The sequence below is a fragment of the Pistacia vera genome, unplaced genomic scaffold (genome assembly GCF_008641045.1).
Source record: "Pistacia vera cultivar Batoury unplaced genomic scaffold, PisVer_v2 Contig702, whole genome shotgun sequence".
Taxonomy (NCBI): domain Eukaryota; kingdom Viridiplantae; phylum Streptophyta; class Magnoliopsida; order Sapindales; family Anacardiaceae; genus Pistacia; species Pistacia vera.
Window position 1 is genome coordinate 521,145 of NW_022196560.1, and position 10,947 is coordinate 532,091.

General features: G+C 39.5%; 1 protein-coding gene across 1 annotated transcript; it reads right to left on the bottom strand.

Moving 5' to 3' along the window:
- Window positions 1–9,523: 9,523 nt before the first annotated feature.
- Window positions 9,524–10,390, bottom strand: LOC116114201 (zinc finger BED domain-containing protein RICESLEEPER 2-like). The gene has a single exon (XM_031400357.1). It carries the CDS (start codon window positions 10,388–10,390, stop codon window positions 9,524–9,526), a length of 867 nt encoding a protein of 288 aa, XP_031256217.1.
- Window positions 10,391–10,947: the final 557 nt, after the last annotated feature.

Here is a 10,947-nt window from a genome sequence, read left to right on the forward strand (position 1 = left end):
GGTTTAGACTCTGACTCTTCGGTCTGAATCTGCCTCCTCTTTTTAGGCCTCTAGGCCATGGTTTTCTGCTTAGGGCAAGCAGCGCCCTCAGGTTGGGCCTGATTGGCTGCCGATGTGCCCCCGCCGAAGGGACCGCTGGGGGCCACTCTAACTGATTCGGTGGTACCCCTTCGGGGGAAGGAAAATTGCCTTGGTCATGGTGACTTGGGAACTTTGGGAGGCATGGTTGTTGCACATGAACGTCGTTAGTAAAACAGCTCATTGCACGCGAAGTCAAAAAAGATAAGGTCGAGGCTTACTCGATGTGGTCTCTAGGGTCGCTTCTGAATTGAAGAAACTGTATTTCTGTAAATTCGTGGTTGTCACGAGCAGCCTCGCGTCGCGACTTGCCTCGGGCAAAAAATCAAAGGTTGTGATTCTGTCCGGGTCTGCGAGCAGCTCTAAACTGGTCGTTTTGTTAACTGCCAGAAAAATAAACAACTTGTTAGGGAAGAACAAAAATCAAGTCAATAAATTCGAAAGGAAAAAGAACCTACTCGGCTCCTGGAAATGGCAAAGGCCGTCGGGACGAAAGAAAAAGAACTTCGTCTCATCCGGTCTTACATTACTCGGGTAACTATGTATCCTCGCTTCTATGGTAGTTCACTTGGACAAGTAGTAGGAATCCTTGTCTTTGCTCTTTTTTAGAATATATGAGCAACCAAGCTCCACCGCGGTTAGCTCGCCGAGTCAGTTCTCACAGCATGCGATGTACATGGCAACGGCAATCATGTACGCGTTTGGTGTGAGTTGCATTGGCGCGATCTTGAAATGATTGAGGATCGACCTGACAAAGGGGTGGAAAGGGATCAACCCCTCATCCTTGAAAATGTCCTCGGAGATCGCGGCCAACCCTCATGGCAGATACCGAGCTGTGTGTATCCTATCGCGGAAGACCTCCACGCTGATAGCGTACTGGTCTACCACCCTTTCAAGCTCTTCTTCCGTAAGTACAGACAAGATCTCTCGAGTGGGACCCGCAGGAGCATCCTGCATAGGCGAACCAGTCCCTTCCTCAGCTTTGGTCGTTGGGGGGTCCATTCTCCTGTGATTTGCAAAAGCAACAAGTAGGTAACCATTCAGTCCTTGTACATTGTCTCGTACGATGACGTGGAGAAGAAAAAAAATATTTCCTCCCTAAACCCTAGAAAAACCCTAACAGAATACTTAAAGGGCCACCATCAGTAGACCTGACCCAACGGAGGATATTTAATCTCTGATGAGCTACCAATGGATAGTCATCGCATGGCGACTGTGGAAAGCAAAATCAAATCAAAAATAAGAGAAGGAAATCGTTTTTACCTCTTGAAATGAGAAAGATTGACTCTTCTGCTCTGAATATCAGACAAACACCACTCTGGAAGGCAAAGAACCAAAATTCGGGAAAGTTTCTTGCTCTCTCTGAGAATGAAAGTACTATGACTTTGCCTGAAGAGAGCTTGGGTTTTATATAGTTGAGGAAGTGGCGCTTTGGTTTCCCGAAGTTAAACGACGTTTGGGCAAAAAACACATCTGACCGTTGATTGCGACCATGTGTCACGAATCAGCGAGGAAGAGTGACTGTCATGCCTCGAGAAATCAAATCATCATCCCCTTTCGTTGAAACACTCAAGCGATCGCACGTTTTCCCTCCTCCACATTTAATGTGCCTACGTCCGCATGTAATGCTCTGATAGGGAATGTTGTTTCAGCATGGCTCGCATTTAATGCATATGGCTAGCACTTATTACGCTCAAGACACGTCTGTTAGAGCAAAAGGCGCTTCATTTAATGTATCCGCTGCAAAAGTGCAAGGGATAACATCTAAAGAGGTCGTTATGAAAAACACTCTTCGTTTTGTAAGTCGCGAGGCGATGTGACTCTTCAACCTCATCTCATGTTGATTACGAAGCGATGTGATTCTTCAACCTCGACGGACATCAACTGCAAAGCAGTGACAATTTATCCTCTTGAAAGCTGCTAAGTGTAAACAGGTCGAGGATTCCATCCATGTTGGAATCATCATTACAGCACTGGGTACCCAAATCCAGGTCGCTAACTGTAAGGGCAAAGATCACCCCAGGTCGCATGCGAGGAAATGTCCTCTTGACCTCCTTCGCGATCAGGTCACTTCGACCAGCATCTCTTCAAGCACATCAAATCAAGGCAATTATAATTTCCAAGGTTCGATTCTCAAACCTTAAAAATTAGGGGACTTCTGTTATGCCTGGAAAAGTAGGGCTGACGTAAAGCCCAGTCAACATAAATGGTCAGAGTCTAGGCAGATCCTACAACCATTCAGGCATGGCCATGTCACACGCTGGCGTGAGCAGCATGTTCCTACCAGTACAGTGAGTACGCACCAGACTGACAAGAGGCTGGAGGCCATCCACGTGTCCAATCCCTACATGAACCAAGGAAATCACGCGAGTAGGTGAACAACGAGATGCAAAGAAGGATTTGCACGGTACTTAACCCCTTTTTACGGATTCAGTAATCATTACCTCAATGTATCCCACTATAAATAGAGAGTTTCTCTCCTGTTTGTGGGATTAGCTCATTTTTACTCTTGATTAGCCATCTTCTCTGTAATAGCTTACTCTCACTCTCATTTGTATTCTCAATACTCCATAAGTCAGCTCGCTAAGTCGCGATCTTATCCTTAAAATATAAATACAATATCAGTGGACATGGGATTTGCTTGTTTAAGCATCTGAACCAGTTTAAACATTGTCTTTCCACCATTCACACTCTCAATCCCCCATTCACGTGTGTCTTCTAGGCTAGCTTAGCATTTCACACGTGCGTTTAGTTGGTATCAAAATCACGCATTAACACATATGATGCATTAGAATGGTTTATGGTTATGTATATTAAAGAAATTACTATATTATTATAATTGAAGCATCACATATATTAAATTAAAATATAAAGTTACGAAGTGCAATAATTTAATGAAAGTGTAAAATAATAATGTTGAATGGTGCGGGAATTTGAGTGCTCAGATTCTTGTTACTTGTACATAACTAACCTAGCATATGACCAACTAACCCACCAACCAAATTTCACGAGCATGTCACTTAGGGGGCGTTTGGTTGGGGGTTATGTGAGATTACTAGGGTTAAGTTATCTTATATTACTTGATTATCATGTTTGGTTGTCAAGTAATATAAGATACCAATAATCTTCAAATACCAATAGTGTTTACTATTAGTAATATTAGAGGTAATCTAATTACTTCTGTTTTCTTAGGTATTCTAAGATTACCAGAGTTATCTTTTTGTGTTACAATTCTATCCCTTATTAATAAAATTTTCAAACAATAATGCCCTTATTTTTAAATTTATTTACATGAATATAGCTTTTACTATTTCACCCCAATTAATTAACTTTTTGGACAAAATTACCCTTGAATTCAAAACAAATTGTAGGCCACCCAAGCCACCACCCCCACCCACTTGCCGTCGGCAACCACCGCCGCCGTAGGAACGGCACACGAAAGGCCGAAAATGGCAGATCTTGCAGAAAATGGCCAGATCTGGCCGTCAACGGCCAAATCGATGGCAGATTTGTCACGTCTGGCCATTTTTGGCCAGATCTGTGGTTGGAAATGGCCATATAATGCACATAGGCCATTTCCTGCCTTCCGTGCGCCTTTAGGTTACCGGCTGCCAGCGGTGGTTGTCGGCGGCTGGCAATGGCTAGGTTGTAGGGGGTGCTTTGTTGATTTTCCAAACTTTTATTATGGGGTTGTTTTTGCCAAGTTTTTAAATGCAGGGGGATTATAATAATCAATATTATATAATAATAATATTTAATTAGAGGACAATTCAGTAATTTAAATAACATACCCACCAATTTATTCCTCTCAACCAAACATATTAATATAACATACCCACCACCAATTAACCAAACACATTTTCCTAAAAATTCTCAGTAATCTTCAAGGTAATCTAACTTTTCAGTAATCTATTATTCCCAGTAATCCAACATTCTCTGAACCAAACACCCCCTTAAGTTGATAAATTTGAACTACCCCTTAAAAAAAATAAAAAAAATAACAAACCACAAAACTTATCTATTAACTCTATGAATTAAATTTTCTTAACCAATTAAATTATTATGANAGATTCTTGCTTTAATATGAATTGTAAAATTATACCCTTGATCTTGGCTCATGTAAACGATCCTGTTATATTAATTTTTGTTTCCGCTGCGTATATGGGACCGTTTACTAACAGTCCTCAAGTGTAATTTTTAGATTAGTGAGTTGGACACTACATGCCCACTTGTGCACTTAATATGAACTACTATACTATGCTCTAGTGTATTTATCAACCCTTCGCGGAGGCAATAAAGCAAAATACACCTTGTTAAGTCAAACCCATCACTATTAAAGAAAATCTCCAATGATGATTAACTTCCCTCTCGTAGAAGTAGGGGTGTTCGGTTCTGGGTACCTTGTATTTTTTGAAGGAACCAGAACAGACCGTTCCTTGAAATTTGGAACCGAAACCGAAACCTGTAACAACGGTTTCGGTTCTGGGTACCCTAAAAAATTCATGACCCCCCAAAAGTTTTTAAAATGGCAAAAAACCCTTAAAAACTTACAAATACCCCCCCACATGGCACCTGTTAACAAAAATAAAATTACAAATTATAAATTCAAAATTACAAACTCCATTACTTTCTAAAGATAGATTCTCAAAAGTCAAACCAACTTACTTTAAATGTTATGAAATATAAATATAAATGTATTCACATTACTTTTTCTACAAAAGTTTTTATTAACCCCCCTACTCTTTAATTTTATTTTATATTAGTCTCGGCTCCGTATTTCGGTTCCTAACTATAGGAACTAGAATCAGAACCGTACAGTAACAGTTCCAAGAATTTGGAACTGGAACCTACCTGTTGATGGCCGATTCCGGGTAGGAACCGGAACCAAACCCTGGGTACCCGTCGATTCCGGTTCCAATTAGTTCTTTTGAACACCCCTAGGTAGAAGTGTACTCTTCGCGGGGGCGGATGAGACCATGACTAACAATGGTTTGGTCAATCCCATAGTGATGGAAGGCTCGCTATTATTTTGTGACTTAATATCTTTACAAGGGGTTTTGCTTTATTATCTCACCAATTTTTATCTTATTAGCATGTTATAGTCTGGCATGTTAAAACATTCAACCTTAGCATACTTTCTATGATAAAATAAAACATGTCGATACAAGGCCAATCTAAAACCAAATTCCTCGAGCTTTGAGGAATTGGTAAGGCAACCTAGGTTCATGCAAACTATTACAACTTTAAAAGTCTTTGGGATGTCTTCACGCCTTCGCCTCATCTTCAAAGCCTATTCTTGTTTACATTGAATAAAATAGAAACCTTGAGTTACCTTCGAGGGGATTTAGGTGAGAAGAAAGGTCCATTGAGAATTTAGGAGAAAGGCGTGACACACAGGTCCTATTTAATAACAAAAATTCATACATCCCATAAATCGTAAAACAAACCTAAGGTCAATCAATGGCCAAGTACCAAACGCCATGCATAATTGGACACCAATAAGATATTGCATATCATTCAAATAATCAAATTTAAATTTACCAGGTAAAATTACGAATTACCTCCTTTAATTTTGTAGAATTTTTATTAGTCCTTAAACTTGCAAAATTTGTAGTTTAGTCCTTGTCTAGTTTGAAGACAAACTGAACAGTCCAGAACAACAACAATTATTCTATTTCTGATGTTTTGGCAAAAAAGTTCAAAACACCAACTCTTAATCCCAAAATCGTCCTTCTCCCACAACAAATGGAGGGACCCCTTCACCCTCCAATTTCCACACGAAAGTTCTCGGGAAACTCTCATCAATGGGATGTTGGCATCGATGACTAAAAACATCCTAGCACATGAAAAACGGGTTGCTCCCATCTAGGTTGTGCATGAAAATGCGCAACACTAAATTCCCGGGTGGCTGCACACTTGGGTGCGTAGCCTTGGCCTGTCTAAGACAGGCCATGTGCAAGGCGCATGGCTTGGCGTAGGGCACAACCATGTCACGCTCGAATGTGCGTAACTTAGGGTAGTGCCACGCACAGTTGCGAGTGGCAAAGGGCAATGCTACTCATAAACACACGCAACTTGAGATAGTGTCGCGCTTGTTAAGGCAATCTCGCACAAACGCGCACGGCAAGCGTCAATCGCTTGGGATACGCACCTGGGACAGGTGGGAGGCAAGGTTGTGTGTGGCGAAGTGTGCAGCTAACAATGGCCAATCATGTGCCTAGGGGGGACAAGCCATGAATGGTAAGCGTGAAGCTAAGGGCAACAAGCTGCGCGCAGCAACGCACAGCCTGGGATAGTGGCTACGTGCAACCTAGAACCACGCGTAGCCCCAACAAACGCACTAGAATTTAGGGTTTTTTAAAACCCTAATTTTTTAACCAAAATTCATCAAAAAAAAATTAAATCCATATTTAAGCAAATTTTACAATTAAAACAAATCATGAAAACCCTAAAACATGCATTCTAACAAATCATCAAACATGTTATAAGAAGTTAATTGCAAATATTAAATCCAAGCTCTGATACCACTTACAGGGTTTTTATTAGAATACAACGTAGAAAAACTAAAATTTTTATGCAATAAAACCCAATCACAAGATGAACATACAAGGTTAAAATTAATTATTGTAACGCCCCACTTGAGGTATGTAGCTAATGTTTCTTATTTTTGCTCTTATTTGAGTCGGTTTATTATTAATATTGTTTGGTTGGCCCTTAGTTGAATGGATGTATTGGTTTGGTTGAGTGTTTTCCCTGGAAATTATGAAGAACTGGCGAAATTTTAGGGTTACAGGCTTCGCCGAGGCGAAGAAGAATCTTCGCCGCGGCGAAGAGGTGTTTTAGCCCACGGTGAGCTGTGGAGTGTTTCGCCGTGGTGACGGAATTGTCTTCGCCGCGGCAATGGGTCGGCTGAAAAATTTATGAAAGTTTTAGATATTTTCTTCACTAAGGGCAATTTGACCATTCTACCCCTAATTAGTAGGAAAAGTGGGGAGTAAAATGTAATAAAATTTCAAGGAAAATATGTTGGTGTGGGGGTGTGATTGTGATGAATTAAAGGATATAGATGAAATTCCCAAGGAAGAGTAAGGGCAATATGGGAATGCTTGCCCATAAGTTGAGTTAAAAGGATTTAAGTCATTGCAAACCTTTCATTCTTCTTCTCCACCGCCATTCTCCTTTCCTACTTCCTCTCAATTCCTCTTTCATTAGTTTAAGGATTTTTAGAGGGCTTTTTGGAGTGATTGGGGTAGAAAATCAAGCTAAGGCATCCTAAGGTAAGGATTCTTGCTTTGGATGTGAGGTTTTGTGTATATTTGCATATTAAAGTTGTATGGTTTTATTGTTTAAAGGGTAGAGAAAAGTCAAGCAAGCAAAGGAAAGGAAAGTACTAGTGAGAGTTCTCCATTACAAGGTAAGTAAATCCCCACTCAAGTTGAGGTTTGAGAACTTTTTTGAGTATAGATTTAATAGCAATTATGTATGCATGTTATGTGCATGTTATATGCTATGAAATTGAGATTATTTATCCATGTTGTGATTGAATACACTTCATTTAAGAGAAGTGTTGATATGTGATGAGAAGATGTAGTTGAGATGAAGTTTGGAAGGTTTTGAGTAAACCTTTTTAGAAGTATTATTCCTTGGCAGATTTATAGCTATGTGAGGGAGTTTTCTCCCATTTGGGATGGTTAGAGCAAGGAATAGAGCTATTGTTATAGTAAAGTCTTTATATACACTTGAGTTGTTTGATGAAATGCCTAAAAGAGATTTGAGTATGAGTAGTAAGCCTAAATTCTTGCAATATTGCATGTTGGCATCTCATAAGTGCATTAGGGGAGATGAACCATCCATAGGCATTAATTGTGCCTTGAGGAATGACTTAAGAAAGAGTAGGAAACTTTGTGAATGAACTACTCTAAGAGTAGAGAGAATGAGAAGAGCACTAAAAACGGGTAGGTGCTTCGTGATCTCCACCCAATAGTTATGAAAAACGGGCAGGTGCTTTGTGATCTCCATCCGATAGTTATGAAAAACGGGTTGACGCTTTGTGATCTCCACCCGATAGTTATGAAAGATGGGTTGATGCTTTGTGATCTCCACCCGAAAGTCACGAAGAGTGGGTTGGTGCTAGGGGTGTTATCGAGCTGAGCCGAGCCGAGCCGAGTTTTTGGCTTAACGAGCTCGGCTCGTGACCGAGCAGAGCCGAGCCGAGCCGAGCCGAGCAAGAAATTATATGGCTCGGCTCGGCTCGATAGTGAATGTGGCATATTTCAAGCCGGCTCGTGAGCTGGCTTACTGAGCCGAGTTCGAGCCGGCTCCCGAGCCATCTCCAAATAATATTTTTTTTTTTAATTCAATTTTTTTTTACAAAACTTCGCTGGGCAACAGTAGTCTGACTATGAAATGTTTTTTTTAATTCAATCCCATATGGATTTTATTTCCCAGAATAGATTCTCATTTTTTTCTAAAGTGTGTGTTTAATTATTTTATATATAATGTGAAACTATTAACTGCAATTTTTAATAATTATTTGTTACATGAATTAATGATCATAGCTGCATGTATTTCATGTCACACAAATTAATTCTATATTGCTTCATGTAGTAAGCTAAGAATAAATATTTGAGTCAAAGTTTGCTCATGAATTCAAAAAGAGTGGATGGATAGATAATTCCTTGGAAAAATATTGAAAAGGTAATTTTCCATAATTAAAACAATCGATAGCTAGCTCGAAATATGTTTTATTTTTCACTTTTCATTTATTTTGTCAAATGAAAATAAACCTACTTAATTTTCCATAATTGTCTGAATGTCTTCTCTGTCCTCATACATCACCCAACAGTTAAATCTACTTAAAATCACATTAAATGAAATGCTACTACTATTAAGAAATTATCATTTAACATACTGTATGTACCACAAATTAAGTTAAGTGAACTAAATATTTTTTGTTTAGTTCACTTGACTTAATAAAGTTTTCACAAAAACAAAATGGGGGATTAGCATAACTATACATCAAATGACATCCCCATCCATCAAAAAATATATATAATAGCAAAAGATAATTGGCTGTATGTCTATTGTAGCCCCACTCCTCCTACAAACAAATTAATGTGAAACATGTTAAGTATAACTGTCATTTTATATAAACCGTAAAGATGAAAATGCAAACCTCAACACAAAAGTAATAAATATAGACCTGCAGAATCCTACTGTCACAGCCAATAACTCACGAGTGAATCAACCAATCTGCTGACTCCCATCACTTGATAGAATAGGAAGCTAAATCTCCAAGTAATCCTCATCCTCCTCTTTCTAAGATGAAAAAAAGAAAAATAATCTATAGGTTAGAATAAAGTTATTTTAAATATAGAATTAAACAAAACATGTAAGCAATGGAACTTACTCTGCACCATTTCTTCACTCCATTCAAAGTGCGACACTAGTCACATCCACATAACAACATCTCCACCGTAGCTGGTGACAAAGAATCTCGGTAACTATCAATAACCCTACTCCTAGCACTGAATGCAGACTCTGAAGCAACCATAGTGATCGGGATGGCTAGTATCTCTCGAGCCATCGTAGACAATACAGGAAACTTGGTTGAATTTGCCTTCCACCACTGTAAGGCATCGAATGAGTCATGATCTCCCACACACTTATGGCATCCCTCTCCCAAATAACAGTCCAACTCAGACTGACTAGGCTCAGTTTCAACCACGTCCAGAAAAGTGGTAAAATCATCCCAGGCCTCGGCTCCCTCAACCGCAGCCACCTCACCAATGGCTCCATGTCCATCCCCTTGTGATGTAGAAGCACGGGCGATAGTCACACCTTGGTTAGCTTGAACATACTCCCCATATAACTCATACAATGCATCCCGAACCGTCACCATATTTTCCCGTCCTTTTGTCTCAGAATACATCTTAGGGAATGCCCACTGAATAACTCTTATTTTCAACCGAGGATCCAATATAGCAGCCACAGACATCAACATATTACATTCCCCCCAATATTTATCAAACTTATGTTTCATTTTCCTAACCATTACTCTAATGAAATCATCTTCAGATTCACTTTTACTATCCAACATACATTTCACTGCACACACCTCCTTCAAGAATAAATTAGACGTTGGATAATCACTTCCTGAAATGAGTTTGGTTGAACCACTAAATACTTTCAAAACTTCACAAACTTTCTCCATTTTCTCCCAATCCTCATCACTCGGATTATTATGATAATTGATATCCCTCTCTTTCACTCTTGGAAAAACCTTTTTGAACTTAATTGTTGTTGCCAACATTTCTTAGGTAGAATTCCACCTTGTTTTACAATGAAGAATAAGTTTCTGATACGGCAATTTAAGTTGTTGAACAATCTCAGAAAATACCTTGAGTCTGCTTTCGGAACTGTTGATATACAACACACTCTCATAGATGTCATCAATGATGTGCCTAATTTGATGAAGTCCATCTTGAACAATCAGGTTCAAGATGTGTGCGCAACATCTCACATGAAATAGTTTACCTCCACAAAGGAGTTTCCCCGAAACTTCAAAATTTTCCTTCAAAACCTTAATCGCAACATCATTACTTAAAGCATTATCCACATAAATAGTATATACCTTATTTTCAATTCCCCATCCCATTAGGCACTTGAAAATGCCATCCGCAATCGCAATACCAGTCCGGGGAGGAGGTAGACGAACAAAGTTGAGGATACGTCTATTCAGCCTCCAACTACTATCTATCCAATGCCCGGTCAACACCATATACTCCATCTTTTGATTCCCTGAATTCCATAAGTCCGTAGTCAAACTGATTTTTGTCACAGTCTTCAACAAAGTCTTCAATTTGGCCT

What these genes read in the sequence shown, in the direction of transcription:
- LOC116114201 (XM_031400357.1), bottom strand. Translation starts at nt 10,390, where the DNA reads ATGTTGGCAACAACAATTAAGTTCAAAAAGGTTTTTCCAAGAGTGAAA.